General features: G+C 37.0%; 1 protein-coding gene across 1 annotated transcript; it reads left to right on the forward strand.

Annotated features, from left to right (window-relative positions):
- Positions 1–7340: 7340 nt before the first annotated feature.
- Positions 7341–9285, forward strand: calca (calcitonin/calcitonin-related polypeptide, alpha). The gene is made up of 3 exons (XM_053324568.1): positions 7341–7451; positions 7763–7894; positions 9123–9285. Exons 1-3 carry the CDS (start codon positions 7366–7368, stop codon positions 9283–9285), a joined length of 381 nt encoding a protein of 126 aa, XP_053180543.1. The 5' UTR covers positions 7341–7365.
- Positions 9286–16999: the final 7714 nt, after the last annotated feature.

Consider the following 16999-nt stretch of genomic DNA (forward strand, 5'->3'; position numbering starts at 1 on the left):
TGAAGCACATATGTATCATCTTGCACATTTTCTATCCCCCGCCTCTTAGGCTAAGATTGGCCAGAAAGTCAGAGTCAGCTGTTGGTGAACTTTGTTCTGCTCCTGATCAATACTCCGGATCATTTTGGTGGTTATTTGGTTGATTTGGCTACTTTTAATGAATGCACAGAGGGGGAAACGCACAACAAACTCACAATGCAAAACAGAAATCCATAACTGATGTTGCCAAATGCTTATTAGAGTTGTAATATGTATTTAAAATCTGTTTCAGGAACAGACATAAGGCAAACTACAACACATACTGTTAGACATCAAACAGTGTGATTTATCCATCATGGGCGGGCTGGGTTCAGGGAAATCAGACTTGCACACACAGTTTGGAAGTATCTTTCCTATAACAGAGGTGCATGGAATATACTGATTTTGGAAAGTACTTCAGTTTACTTGTATCCTACAAAAGCCAGGCACATAAAAAAACAGCTATAAAAGAGAAATTCAGTAATATGATTCATACAATGAAAGTAATCTGAACCTCTTGGTAGTAAGTACTTTGATTAACTGAATGCTTGTTTGTTTTTAAATCCGATTAAAGACAATAAATAAAGATTCATAGAAATCAACAACAAAAATATTTCACTGTTTTATGTCTCAAAAAATAAGGGTGCACCATGGGTCCAAAAGTTCGATATTTACTTTAGTAGCTGACTGAAATGAAAAAATCTGGTTCCTGGATATCAAACATCACTCATTTATAGCCATAGAGGATATACAGACTATTCATCTTCATTTTCATATTATTATTCATATTATATTATTATGTATTGCATAAAGTAGGATAAAGTTTAGTTACACACATATTTCTGGGAAGCAAAGTGAAAAGAGTGATCAGAGTGGCTTCATAGTAGAAGGTCAGCTGGATAGCTAATTAATATTGTTAAAGATTGTGATGACTTAAACAAACTATCTAACTAGTCACATACAACAAGTCTAATATTGAAACTACAAATGTCCAACTAATATTGAATATTGCTTATATAACTGCATGTAGTAGTAATCAATGTTCTCTGTCGATGTAGAGGTCAACTTGTTTACTGTAGGTCATCATCTTGGACAACACTGACATTCTAAAATAAAGTGTTAGAGATCAAGGCAGGACAAAGATGGAGAATTTATTTAAACTAGCTGAAATAGAAAGTGATCTAAAAGCATAAAATACAAAGAGACCAATAGGTTAGAAGTCTGGACAGAGAGGGGCGGGGGTCAGGAGAGAGAGAGTGACAAAGAGAAACAGAGAGAGAGACAGAGAAAGAGAGAGAGAGAGACAGACAGACAGAGAGAGAGAGAGAGAGAGAGAGAGAGAGAGAGAGAGAGAGAGAGAGAGAGAGAGAGAGCGATAGAGAGAGATCAGCAGCAGTTGAGCTGGGTATCATTTGGGGTCACTGCCTAGGTGAACAGAGTCTCCCTGATGATGTGGCACCAAATATGTTTCTCCAGAGAAAGAGTAGGGAAGCGATCACATTGTATGTACATGTATGATGGAGATATTACTGTCATTGCATTATCACAATCAGGCCTACAGTGATCTCAAGTGACACAAACCATTCAAAAGAGTCTTTTAACCTTTTCATACTTTGGTAGAGTATATTTTTAAGTATATTTAATATTGTTACTGTGTGATGGATTTCTGTTAAATGCATTACTTCCAATGTAAGATAAAGTTTAAGTAGTTTTCTTCATTATCATTCTACCATTATAAATGAGCAGCTGTCATTCCTGCTCAGCTAAATTCCCTAAAACATATACCATTCTTAATATGTAACTGAAACTTGCATGAACCACAGATTATGAAAATGTATTGATGTAGTTGGTTAGTGTTAAGCAAAACTCTTCAGATGTAGGATTAAATGCAATATAATGGTTACAAAAAAAAACAAAAAAAACAGTGACCCCTTATTTTGTTTGTATTTGTCATCTATGAGGAGTCCAGATAAAGTATGTTTGTGTGTTACTCTGTTTTGTTTTTTTAGCAAATAAACTTTGCCCCAGTAAGCTGCTGCAGGTTCCTTCATCTCAACCTGGTAAAGGTCACGTGCTGCATTCAGAGGTCAGAGGTTAAGGTATGCACTACATTCCAAACTTGCATAGTTTTGGGAGATTTTTAAAGCTTGTAGGCTAAAACCTGAACTCTTCCAGACAGTGCAGGACTGTGCATGGATCTTCTGAAAGTGGGAGTGGATTTTTAATTTTTTTTTTAATATAATAATTATATTATTAGCCAAATGAATGTGAAAAAGATCACACTGGAGATAAAGAGATACCATTATACAGATTATGCAGAGGTGAAGGCAGACTGATTTTATTGTCTTAACATGGTTTTAAACAATTTGCACTTTTATGATACCACACTCTCCGCTTTGCTGTGTGATCAGTTCATCATGACTTGCTCCTCATTAGACATGAAGTTGTTTATCCAGCCGTTCCTTCCTGCTGAGGCAGCTGGTGGGATTTGTTTTTTTAGACGCCTGAAATGGCCTCTACAGACCTCTCCCAATCATTCAGATTTGTTAGGGCTACCTAATGAGAACATTCTTGCAAATTACTTCTTTGCTTCCTGCCAGCTCCCCAGACTCAAAAGTTAGTCTGGAAGCATTAAACACATCTGTCAAATTGAATCAAATAAACATGATCCGACTGTTGCATTAGCTTGTTAGCAATTGGATTAATCAAAACGCCAGTGACAAAGAGTGTCCAGGTGGTTAACGTGGACCGTGTTGTGTAACTTTGGAAAATAAAATGAACATGATCATCACTGCTGCTGCAAAGTAACTTAAAAGATAAGTTGAATACATTTTAATCATTTGATTTGGGATTGAACAGAGGATGCTTTAACAGGGCAGTAAAAGCTGAATGTGGGAGTAAAAAAAAAAAAAAAAGCAGCAGAAATGGCATTAATGATCATCTTGTTACTTCTTAATTTTCTTTGGACTGCATAATTATTATCAGCTTAGGACAGATGTAACTGGTACATTTACTTCTAGACCTCAATAATTTTATCTCCCCTTTTTCCTTCTTAATTGTTCAATGGATACATTTTTGGTGTTTTGTTTGCAGTATGCATGGAGGATGCAATGGGTCAATCCTTCTTTTTTGGAAATCCAGCTAATTAAATGTGTCAAATATCAGCGTCCTTCATGAATTTGATGCAAAATCATACAAAAATCTAATACTGTTATATGAATGCGACCAATGCAAAAGTTCTTCCTGTTGTGCTATACTGTGGGGCTTGTGTGGTACGTTTGAATGGGTGGGTCCCTTGAGTGCGACACTTTAATTATTTACCGTCCGGATGGCTGAAATTATAAGGGCATGTGGAAAATCTAATTACTGACCCTCTTTGTTAATACAAATGCTGTCCAGAACATCTTTTTTTCCCAGCAACATAACGACAGATGTGGGGGCATCAAGAGGTCTTATAATCCCTCTGCAACTACTGACCAGGTGTTTAAATGTTAGGTTGACTTTGGTCAGCTTTCTAATGGAGACCAGCAGACGGAGGTCTCTTTGCTAATGGATACTTCACTTTGTTTTTGCAATAGCAAGAGCCTCAAAGTAAATTTGATGTTCCTTTAGAAGAGGCTGATCTGTAAACTCTTTTAAGGTACTTGTCTTTATAGGTTTTCCACACAGTTGCACTACATTGTCATTTCACTGCTTTCTGCATTTTCCTTCAGTCTGGTGAAGGTTCATAAATTCATTCAGCAAAAAACACCACCCTCTGAGAATAGCTTTTATTTCCACACTTAAAACACTTACTTTACAAAATGTATTTTTTAAAGACTGGATGAAATTGTTGATTGTTGCTTACTCATGCCCAAAACTGCCACATTACAGTTCATGCCTGTGACTACATTCATCTCCTTGAAACACTGCACACACACCTTCCTGTCTTCTGCTGCACATTTGTACGTGTTGGCTGTTTTACTGTGTCGACTTTTAATATTTTTTGGAAGGGCACTTTTAATTTGGCCTGTGGTAAATGATTTTGTCTGGGTCACTTGGTGGAAGTAAATTAGAAACTGAGAGCGGTCAACCAGGTGTTTTTTGTGGATTATGGGTAAAATATAAGAAAATGAAAGGAAACAGCATATAGAAAAAAAACATCTCCATAAAGGAAAGTTTAAAGTTTAAAGTTTCTACATTTATAGATTTATTTCCATTTCCACGCACATTGGAAGTGGGTGAAATTTTGCCAGAAATTCCTACTCTGTTTGATACTGAACACTACATGGAAAAACTAAAGATTCAGATGACCTATGATCAAAAAACCCGGGAGTTTGTGGGTACTTGATGTGTATTAACTGAGGAACCAGACTGCCCTCTTCACTGTTTGTATGAAGGATAACTACTACCCTGACCTCTAACTACCTCTGTCAAGTCAGGACTAGAGGACTATGAAATTTGTGTCCTAATGTAGTAAAACAGATTAGATTCTTACTGTCAATCTGGCAAGTAATTTTATGCCAATAATGCATATGTATTCATACTGCCATTCAACGAATTGGCTTGTGCAGAAGTGACTTCAGTAGTGAGGCTGAGGTATTCATACGTGTCAAGTAGCACGGCGCTATTTTGGTGCTCTTTTTGTGTGAAACTGCACTTATGTTTCTGCTTTCTCAGGCCATTCTTTCCTTAAACACTTTTACAAACTCCCAGTTTCATCAATCATTTTCTGTTTCTCTTGGTTGGTCTATCAGGGATTCTTGGACAAGGAGCATAAAGATTCCAAAAATTAAAATTCGATTTTACACAAGCCTGGACACATGTAAAAGGGGCTAAAACAAACTTTACAGTGCACTGATATCTTGTACATATCATTCATATCACAAATAACTGATCCATTCATAAACTCACATTTCCACAATCTTCATGTGACAACTTTAATATTACTTCACTGCGAAATCATTCCAGCTGATTAACAACTCTTATTGCCTATGAATACTGAAAGGTGTCAATATGAGAAATCTCTGAAGGGAAACCTCTTTGGGGCTTTTTAGCAAAGCCCCAGCCAAGAATGATGCTGCTCCTCTGTGGAAGGAGACACATTAGCACTAGGTCAGCTGAGACTGTCAATGATGAGCATTGCACAGAGCATAACGCCAGCCTTTCTGTCATGAACGCTCTCCTGTGTTGTAATTAATTTTCCAGGCCAATTCATGCCTAAGATTAAAGAATGTTAACAGTGACAGCTAATTGCAGTCCTGACAATACACTTTTCCCCTTGGAATATCATTTCCCTGCCTCAGCTCAGGTCAGAGCAGCCAGCAGTGTAACAAGGCCTGGGGGCAAGTCATTATCAAAAGACTTTTAGCATCAGTATTTGCAATAATTTGGGGGGAATTTGTAAACAGTATTTCTGTGATATACACATGATAAGCTGAGGATAAGTAGTAACCGAAAACATTAAAATATGATTTTAAGATTTCTCGGCAATGTACTCAGCTGAGAACAAGACAATAAACAGTAATCATTGTGTGAGTGCTCTTGCAATCTTTTGCTTCAGAGTTTTTAGTCCTCCATGAACAGTTTCAAACAGCATATGAAGCTGCTGGTGATTAATTTACTGCCCCTGGTATAAGGCCTGCAGGTCTGCTCAATAGTACTAAAAGGCTCATCCACACTAATGAGTTTCCATGTGACGCAAAAAATAACTGGAAGGCAGGATGGTTTATGATACATCATCCAATATTGTTACATAAGGGGAATTAGAAGATGGCCAGAGACCAAAAGCCCAGTAATTATCTTGGAGAAACCCAATGAACACCACTACTGGATTCTGTGGGAGAGTTTGGTGTATCCATCGAGAGCTCACTGTGTTTGGCTATTCTCACATAGGAAAGAAATTACTTTGTTCAACCTGATATAAATCATATAAAAAGCTTAATCCTTTCCAGAGTTTGAGAAATCATCTTTTTTCCTGCTTGCAGATTGTCTGTTATTTTTAAAAGGAGGTCCTGCCATATCTACACCTACTAGCTTTGTGAAGATAACACTGAACACATTTTGTTGAGACTGTCACACAGTGTTCCCTCAGTCTTTTCTAAGGCTGGAATTTGTGGTATTTAGCAATTTTCTGTGAAGTGTTTCTTTTTTATGATGAACTTTATCTGCACTTGGCATTGGAGCGCATCCCCTTTACCACACTAGAAAAATGCATCTTGAGTTCAACAAACGCTGTCAGTTGTGTCATGTAGTTTAAAAAAGCTGTGGTTATCAGGGTGCTAACTGGTAATATGTAATATGTTTTTGTAAATTTGATTTTAACTACTTTCTTGTTGTATTTCCATTAGTGTGTTTCACCCCTAACGTTTCAATGTTAACTTAGCTGTTAATATAGAGAAGCAGTGGTAAATTATGTTCACATTCTCTGACCATCCTTTAATATAAGGAGTTTTACTGTAGGACTCTACACCTGCACATACAGTATATTAGTTGTGGAGACCCTCACACTGTGACTCACTCTTCCGGCCATTACTTTATTGTTTGATGGCTCACCCTGTACAGTATAACCTCACTACAAATCACCCTACCAACTGAGTCAAACACCTGGCAGCTTTTTGTGAATTAAACAAATTTATGACCATGCACTGATGTCATTTGCGTACAAGATGTTTTACTGGCTCGCTCTAAGTGACGTGCAACTTCTGATTGGCTAGCAGTTTGAGGTAAAACTGGCCAATCGTGAATGATCAAGTGCTGACTCTGTTCATACAGTAACTTGGGGAACATATATAAATCTCTGTTCTGTGGGAGTGTTCAGCAGATGCTCGAGTGAGTCCTCAATTCAACACATACCATTTAATTCTTCATTGCAAGATCTATCATCTTTTGGTGAGTAGACAAAATACTGCTTGTTTTTCATTTTTAAAAGTGTCAGATATAATGGAGCAGATTTTTGAGAAGGTGAGGATTGAGAAGACTGAATACTCCCTTACACTGGTGGAAACTGGTTGCTTATCTGGGGAGATGTTGCTAATGGCGTCATACTATCTATGGCAGACAGCAGCTAATTCTGCTAATGGACAGAGGTGCTGTTATGGTTGCTGGCAAAGCTTCCCTTTTCAGTATATAACCAATAACTCTTCTATGTGCCTCTGTAACTTCAGCGGCTCTAACAATGAGGGAGTACAAGAGTGAGATAGAGAGAGATGATTCAATCAGCTTTGAATGCATTAACAAGGCAGTGTACATTAAAAAATGTTTAATGACATTAGATTGTTGTAGACACAGATAATGCATTTAAAGATATTTCCTTGCTGCAGTCGTTATGACCTTGTGTGGGATTGTATCTCTTTTTCATAGGGAATCATGATCATGCTGAAACTCTGGACTCTTCTTCTTGCCTATGCGCTGATTATTTGTCAGATGTACATCTCACAGGCAGCTCCATCCAGGTGAGACCTTGAGCATTATTCTAAACTATATAATATTTCTATTTTGTAAAAAAACAAAAAACAAAAAAACCCAAAACAATTATGTTGTGTGTCTGAAAATGTTTTTGCATTTAACATTATTTCTAAAGAGTCCAGTAACTAATCAAATGTATTTGATTTTAAGTATTAACTTAATTTCTTCATAAGTCAAAGAGTTTTTTGTATTCTGAGACCTTTTACTGTAGTATGACAATAAATGCTGTTTTGAACCAATGTTGTGGTACAACCACAGAGATCTATCTTATTTTATTTAATTTAATGTGTATTTTTAGAAATAGCAAGGATGCCTTGACAGATGGAGTCACACTATCCAGCGACGATGCTCAAAGGTTACTCAGAGCTATGAAGGAGTTCATGCAGATAACCTCAGATGAGCAAGAGCAACAAACAGCTGATGGAAACATGTATGGATTTTACCATTTTTGGTTATCATCTTATTATCTATCTAATTTTACTTTCAGTTAAGCACAATATAACACACTGTTGTTTACAAGCCCAACAGCTCGAAGTTTGGTGTTTAGTATTCATCAAGGTATATATTGTGGTGAAAATTGTGTGACTCTATTATGTTTTAATCCCATAATGCATGGACTGCAGTCATGCATTTATTCATTCATCTGTTCATTTAGCATTAAATGAATGTGCAGTGTACAGAAAACAAAGAGCATGAAATCAAATGTGAGAAAACATGCATGATCAACTTTATTACAGAAAATGAAACTGAATTATAGCATGAAAACTCAACTACAATATTTTGGTAGTCAACGTAGTTTCATATGCCAGCTGGATCTGTTAGCATGCCTTTGAAATACTAAGTTTGTTTCATTCTGTATGTGCATGTCATTTTAGAAAAACGTCATGCATGTAAATAATTACATTTATCGGCATGCCATCATTGCTGTAAGCCTGTTTCTGCATGTTTTTCTCCATCTCTAACAGCCCAGATAGACCCATATCCAAGCGCTGCACCGGCTTAAGCACCTGTGTGCTGGGCAAACTCTCCCAGGATATTCACAAACTACAAACCTATCCCCGCACTGACGTTGGAGCAGGGACACCTGGCAAGAAAAGAAGTCTATCTGAGCAATTGGAAAGATACAGCAACTCATACAACTGAAACTCCATTTTTCTTCTTTCTTAATTATCATTTGCTTGTTCATTTAGTGCCATCCATACACAAGACTGCTGATGCATGCGGATTATGTTTGTCAGACTAACTTTGTTAGTTTTCCATTGTCAGAATCTTCTTTTTGACAGAGTTCAAAACATCATAATATGTCTACTGAACTGAAATTTTGTTAATCTAAAAACTGTATTACTTAGGCAGTTCTATGTGATATTCATATTTGTTAGCACTCATTACAATAAAATATATACATTTTAAAGTTCAATTATTCTTCTCCTACAATAAACTTTTTTTCATGGAAGCCCTTTAATTCATTCAAATTTTATACTATACGTTACTAATAAAACAAAAAATGAAAAAAAAACTAAGGTAAGCATGACAGAAATGACTTTTACTATTGTTGATGATGTAAGACATTATATTGTAGAGAGTCTATCAACAAGTGTCTGATTTGATCTTGAATATCATAATGAACTGTGATAACTCTTGTCCCCCCCTCTTACAAGCAATGCAACAGCACAGAAGAGGGCATGCAACACAGCCACCTGTGTAACCCACCGCTTGGCTGACTTCCTGAGTCGATCGGGAGGACTGGGACACAGCAACTTTGTTCCTACCAATGTGGGTGCCCAGGCATTTGGCAGAAGGAAGCGACACGGTCCTCTGTGAGCACAAGAATAGAAACATGGTACACATATCACTCTGTACTTTTACATTAGCATTACTGTTGGTTTAAGCAAGTGACTATAGTTTAGAGAACAAAAGAATGGTTTAAAAATTACATCACTGTGTTTAGAAACCAAGCTTGCAATTTATGATTGTAGTTTAAGCAAGGAAGTCTTTTACATAATCATATACATCATCAGTGATATTCTCTAATCCTATTATTCTCAAATATTCTAGTGCTATGTGAACTATCAATTAACTGAGCAACACCTGCTGTGCAAAGTTAAGAAACTAGTATTTTGTTACTTTGGCACCACTCAGTCAAGTACGTTTATATTTGTATAGCCTAGTATAAATCTCAAATTTGCCTCAGGGGCCTTTACTTCTTCTGTCCTTGTATGCTCAATTTGGAAAAAGAACAACTTTAACAGGGAAAAAAATGGAAGAGACCCCAGGAAGAGCAACAGAAGGGGGCTCCCTATTCCAGGATAGACGGACATGCAATGCAAATGCTGTGTGTGCAGAATAGACCAGATTAAAAAAAACTTACAGCAAAAAATGACATCATGGTTTATTTGGTTAAATATCTACTACATATTGATACAACCTGTTTGGTCCATAGTAACAGAAACATTAACATGACAGAGAATCCTTGGTTAAAGATGTGTTCATTTGGAGACAGCTACAGTTTGAATCAGTTGCTTATAACTGTCAAATAATCAAATAAGGCAAAATGCCCCAGGAAAACCTTCACAAAACATAACACAATGTGAAACACAAAACAAATGTTAACCCATGTTTTGTTCTCTCTTCTCTCTTTGGTTTTATAGGACCGAGTGCCTCTTTTAAGTGACAAAACTCCATCGTCATCCATCTATGAACACTTGGAAACAACTGCATCATTTAGAAAAAATATCCTTCACACATATGGACTGATGTCTTGCTTTCAGACTGCCAGACAGTTGCCAGTATCCATTGTTAACCTGTGCTTGAAAACAGAAAAATAACTAGTATTGGCATTTCGGTCATAATGGGAGGTCAAGTGGCCTGTAGCTCAACTGCACTTCTGACCTGTGTCAGCAGTATAGTGTGTGTCTTTTTCTGTACATCTGCAACAACACCTCCAACGAATGTATTTGAATGTTTTCTTGTGCCTTGATGTAAAACATGTCATTATAGTGCACAATGCAAATGTGGAAAATGTATTTATGATTCTACATATTGTAATAATTGTGAACTGAAAGCAGGAATAAATTGTATTTTAGGTACATGAGGCTGTCATGTCTTACTGTAATTTTTTCTGTATGAGAGTAGTACGCCATAAATGACTTTGTAGGGACAATTCATTTTGAGAAGATGCACATACTGTATTGTGGCAGTAAAGGCATGGTATATTACATATTCACTTTTCTGTTGTCATGGAAAAAGAGGGAACTGGTCACATGTAATACACATACATAATCGGAGCATCTCCACACTTGACTAAAGAGTCATTCTTAATTAAAACATTTTTATGCATTATAACTGGTATTTGGCACTTTGTTATACGATACAATGATAGTTATACAGTATTTCTGACATTTAAAACATTTGCATTCTATCATGCAACAAATGGCTCATTTTGCACACCAGTGATTAAAATAAGACACTGCTTTTTCACTGGGAAGGCAGCTGCATTCATGAACACGTTTTGGAGGGATATGTTTTTCTTGTCCTTACAACAGCATTACATTACAGCAGCATTACGTAATTATTGTTTCTGGTTATGTTTAATGTTGTTATCTAAGTAAAAGTAACTGCTGCCAGTTGTTTTAGGTGTTGTTTCACAAAGATCCAACTTTGATTAGGATTGGGCCATTTCTCTATTTCACTAAATCTCAAACCATTAGATGCATTTTTCAGTATGACTAATTCTATGTTGACCATTTGACATTCTACACTATGAAAAATTAGTCATCCATTCTGGGTTGATGCATGTTTTGAAAACACAACTATCCCTAACTCCATAACACTATAGCCACACCAAGCAAAACAACAAAAAGAAAGCCAACACCAAAGACACCAAACAAAAGGGAGTGCATACAAACTCCATTCTACAATGATAACAACCTTTTCAAACTTCAGTCACACTTGGATCAAGTAGGCAATACATATTTGCCTGATCTTAACCATACTGCCTTATGGGAGTTTGCCTGGAACTTACCCATGTGCACACATTTTAAATAACAGACATCAATTATGTGTTCAAATTAATGAACTGGTAACATGTAATATTACTGGTAATATGTTACCTTTTTACAAAGTAAATCTACCCATAAAGAACTTTCATTATTTTGCAATACTTTATATATGATTACACACCAGCATGTACGTACAAGTTGCCAAATTTGGCCATCAAGTGAAGTGAACAGTAAATACTGACACAACATGAGCGTCACACTTCAAGAGGAAAGAAAACAGAAAACACATATTTGAGTTTCTTGACCATGATTCAATTTGCAAAAGCAATACAAGGGGGAAACATGCAAGGACCTACATACTTTTTATAGGGACTGTATACAAGTACCAGATGATTAAATGTTACTATAAAGTGCAGCAGTAGGTAAATACCTCTTTAGCACAGAATATGGAAATACAACCCCATAAACACATTTCAACTTATCAGAAAGACTAATAATATCTATTTTCAGCTAAAAAACAAGCACTTCTTGTAAATAACTTTAATAAATAATCACAAACATGCCAGGGTGACTAAAGGTTGATACAAAACAAATAAACAGTTCAATAAATATCTTGTCTAGATTATAGTGGCTATACGTTTTAACAGCTTTTTAGTTTGTACATGATTCAGATATTGAATTAATGTATTGTTTGATATACACAGTCAACTATCATATTCAGGGAATCAAAACATATTTTTTCTGTAAATAATAATAATAAAAGACTAGTAATAATCATAGACTGTATAAAAGAAATTATAATAATGTTATTGAGACAATGCCATTTGTGTTAGCAGTTGCTAGGAGCCAATGAAACAAAGGATAATGGGGTCAGGGGGCGGGGCTTCAACTCTTAGTTGCACCAATCAAAACCAAGTGCTCCTCACCTGGTAAATGCCATGGTGAAAAAACCCTTGTTGGTAATTTAATTGAGCATGGTAAATGCTTGTACGGAATAAGAAACAATTATAACATTTCTGAACACCTACAAAGGACACGTAAAGAAACGACTATAAACCAACAGGGCTAACACCTGACACTAGCCAAAAGCTAACGACGACATTAGCATGTTGCTGCTAGATGAGACAAACCGACAGGGCTAACACCTGATACTAGCCAAAAGCTAACGACGACATTAGCATGTTGCTGCTAGATGAGACAAACCGACAGGGCTAACACCTGATACTAGCCAAAAGCTAACAACAACATTAGCATATCGCTGTTGGATGAAACAAACAGCGTTTTTCTCTGGTTTTGGCAAAGCGCGGGGAATTTGGATGCAGAGTTTACCATTTGATGGACAGCAATTAAAGTGGAGAAGGACAGCGACTATCACAGGACCACCGCACTTGTACAGTCATTACTCACGACACTGGGAGCACTGGCGCTAACATGGCCTTAATTAAGGTTACCCGGGCCGTGAGGGAGTGACGTTCAACAGAAAAGTAAGTCGTTTTTTTTTTTTTACACTTTGCATTAGCCTGTCTAAGGTCAATGTACAGAACTATATATTGTTTTTTTTGCTGTCAAGAAATTGTGTGTATGTTCTTGGCATTTGTAACATTGGTTTGACTTGGTTTCTGGTTAATCAGTGATCAGAGTTGCTGTTTGACCAGGGTTGTATGACAGTCAGTAAATTGTTTTTCATTCATTTATTGAGAGGAAGGTCTGGCTCCTGATGCCAGGAAGAACCATTAACACTATCATTATTGTTTCTGAAAAGCTAAAAATATTGTGAAGGGATTGTGACGTCAAAAAGTGACATACAAAGTGTTTATGCTGCTTGTATTTTTGCAAATTGGGAAACAATCAATAGTCTGTCCACGAGGAGAAGTGATGTTAAATGTATGTTCTTGGAAAGGTTGGGTGTACACCATGTATCTAGAAGAGCATGACTACTTTATAGAGCTGTATTAGTTATTAAGGTTTTATCCATGCTACAGCTGCAAATCAAATTTGAAGATTTGCTACTTTCATGCATCACTAGTGCATACCCATTCTGTTGCTTCAATGCATAAATGAGTACAATTGATGTGAAGTGTGAATAAATATAACCAACAACATGATAGAAACTAGCATTCTGTTATGCACAAATGTTATAAAAAATAAATACTGTACAATACAGTAAATTAATGCTCTTTTCTCATTTTAAGTAAAATTAGGGCTACATTTAAATGTAAAATACATAACAAAGCTATTGAAATAAATGTGCATCTTAAGATAAAGTGGATCTTAGATCATCTATCTTTTGTGCCTTCAGTTAAGGGTTGTGTGATATAAAGATATATTGTGTAACGAGAGAAAACATCTATTGTTTCATATTCTGCTCTATTATATATTTCTTGTGACGTAAATTACTATCCATGGCAATATTTTTCACCTGTGTCTGGATTTTTCACTTTTGTCCATATTTTGCGTGGATTATATTGATAGATTACTCTTCTTGGCTTTTTGCTTGAGAACCTTTTTATTGCACTTAGTGTAACTTCATGAGTTTACCAACTAGTCTATTTGCTGTTGAAAAATATGCTATATCGGGATAGGTATTATTGTGATATGAATGTCGGGATATGAGATTTTGGTCATATCGCCCAGCCCTTCTTCAGTTCAGATTTGAGTGGTTATGTTTGCTCCAAAGTTTTAGGCTTTGTCTCGTAGTGGTGCTTCACAATCATGAAATGTACGTTACTGGTTTTGCAGTTGCATGCAGTTGGTTTGAGTGTCCTGGGCTATAGAACCAGTGTCTTAAAGGCTAGAAAAGTTGAAGTAGAAATAATCCATCAATATTATATAATTCTCAAAAAATGATTGGTTGCAATGAGCTTGCACTTATGATGAATATATAGTGTGTTTCTCCTTAATGAAATCTTTATTCCAATAACTTATAGTCCAACAACAATTCACTTAGACAAGGCAGTTAAAGTTCCAACTGTTTAACTTAAACAAAAAAAATACGCAGCGCTTGTAAAAGCATCTGTGCCCGAGGCTCCGAGCCAAACCTTTACACATACCAATCGCTACACCGCCCTTAAACACAACTGAGCCTGTTTCAGAAACACTTCCAAAAAACGATAAAATCTAACACCTTAAAGCTGCAGTTGATAAGTCTCATAAAAGTAACTTTTTGTCATATTTGCTAAGACTGTCACATTTAGCCCCACCTACTGCTCCTACTGCAAATTGCCAGAATCCACCGTGACTGGACAAAAAGAACCAATCACAGCCAGGATTGTTTCTGGTGGAGTGTCTGACAGCTGTCAATCACTGCTCATGCACACTGTCCCCTCCCCCTTCCTCCTCAGCTCGGTCAAGCTCATATCTCCGAGAGCGGCTTCAGGAGCTTAGAGAAAGTAATGGCGCTGCAACAACCACCGCGTGCACGTGGTCACGTGCCGTCGCGTGCACATCAGCCTCCTCTGGGGGAGGGACTTTGGAGGCAGGGCAGGAGTGCAGCGGAGGGGGAGGGATCTGAAAGTTGTACTTCTTCAAATTTGATGCTAAGACCTCTCTCTCCTCAAAGTTACCAACTGCAGCTTTAATCAAAAAACATAATATTACTCAGTGTTGACAGTATTAGCCAAAATGTAACGTTAAATGACTCCAAAATGCACTCAGCCGAGCCGAGAGAGTGAAAGAGGGAGAGTGAGTGACAGAGATAGTGTCACTTCACAATTATGCTTATTTAACTAGAGCCTCATAAAACAACGAGAATAACTCACCTAAAGGCTGCTGCAGTGGTGACTGTCCACTCCTATCAAAGTAAAGTAACTCCAGCCTACTGATTCTTGTTGAGGAAGATGGGTGTGTTAGCATTTTAGCATGCGCAGGGATCAGTGAGCACAGCCTGTTGACAGTCAGTCCAGCAGCTGAAAACAGCTGCTCGCTCTGAGGGCACCAAAGTAGCCGGGATGCAGAGACATTATCATGCTCGCCTGGGGACCTTGGCCAAGGTGCAGGTTTACGATGAACTCCGTCATTTTGACAAGGTCTAACCCTAATCCTCACCTCTTTATGTTTATGTTTGATATCTACGGCAGATCGTGCTTAGCTGAGCCGTTTTCTCTGTCAAATATCACCCCCCCCCCTTGGTAAGATGTCTCATTGATGCCACATAGTGAAATTTATTGGATTGCTTCAAGACTCACATTACGCAACACAACTTCTATTTGATACCAGCCTTTCATCGATAAAAATTTCACATGATCGACAAAATTCTTAAGTAATCAATTATTGATCATCGATGAATCATTCCCATCCCTAGTTAATACACCAACATCATGAAAGAAAGTCATATTCTACAGAGATGATTTAAATAATAGGCTGCATCCTAAAATAAAGTGGATCGATCATATTTAGTTGAGCTCTCAGATTGTGTCTATTTCTGTGCAATCAGTTTGGACTTGAGTCAGAATATTTGCCTCCAAAGAATTGTGCTTTGTCTGCATTGTATTGTATTCACTTGCTGCTGATGTGCTAAATATGCTGCTAATGCTACGCTTTCTGTCTAGACATGGGGTCAGGTCAGAGTGCTCTATTTTTGCTGTTTGCTTTTCTGTTTTTGGAGCACTTTTCTCAGACTGATAGTACGTCTTGTCCCTGGTACTCCCTCTTGCCCTGCCCCTGCACAGAGCTGAGCGTCTCACTAGTCACTGGTGTATTCAAAATGTATTAATATGAAACATACCATAAAGACAGAGAGTCCTTACTTTATAGTTGGTTATATGTACAGTAAACCAAATATCTTTGTGTTTTCTGCTGTTGGTCGGATAAAACAGGACATTTTAATACCACTCTTTAGCTGTGGGAAATTCAGAGCTGCAACAATAAGAAGATTTATTGGTAAGTTGTTGACTATGATTCATTAATTGCCAATATTAATTTTTTTACATAATTAAATCATTTATTTGTTGTTTTGAAACATTAAAAAAAACACATGTCCAAATGATCTGATCTCAGCTTCTCAAATGTGAATATTTTCTGATTTCTCTAGTACTCTATGACAGTAAACTAAATATCTTTGGGTTGTGGACTGTTGGTCAGAAGGTCAGAGGATGTCATCTTGGGGCTTTTGGGCTTTTTTCAGACATTTAATAGAGTAAACAACTGATCGATTAATCAATAATGAAAGTAATCATTAGTACTAGCACTAATCCATACAACAGTCAACTTGCTACACCTTGTATCACAGACTTGTTAGAGGTGGAGCTGGAAAGATATCACAAGAAGGGAATGTGCACAGTACATGCAAGTGTATTTACATTGAAAACCACTGTTTAACCTTTGTTCCTACTGACCTAAAGATTACTTGTTCAGTTTTTCAAGATCATGTCAGTTTACTTCATCACAGCCACACATATTTAAGGGCATCTGTTTGCCAGGTAAAATGACTTTGTGTTAAACATGTGAATGGTATAATTCGGTATTGTGTGTTTGCAGAACAAAACTCCTTCAGATTATCCACCATCACTCAAACTTTTCACTCTGATGGTAAAATAAAT

The sequence above is a fragment of the Scomber japonicus genome, chromosome 1 (genome assembly GCF_027409825.1).
Source record: "Scomber japonicus isolate fScoJap1 chromosome 1, fScoJap1.pri, whole genome shotgun sequence".
NCBI classification, from domain to species: domain Eukaryota; kingdom Metazoa; phylum Chordata; class Actinopteri; order Scombriformes; family Scombridae; genus Scomber; species Scomber japonicus.

Excerpts from the sequence above, each read along its gene's own strand:
- calca (XM_053324568.1), top strand. The coding sequence starts at position 7,366 with ATGATCATGCTGAAACTCTGGACTCTTCTTCTTGCCTATGCGCTGATT. Across the intron at positions 7,452-7,762 it reads TCACAGGCAGCTCCATCCAG|AAATAGCAAGGATGCCTTGA; the intron begins GTGAGACCTTGA and ends GTGTATTTTTAG. Across the intron at positions 7,895-9,122 it reads CAAACAGCTGATGGAAACAT|CAATGCAACAGCACAGAAGA; the intron begins GTATGGATTTTA and ends CCCTCTTACAAG.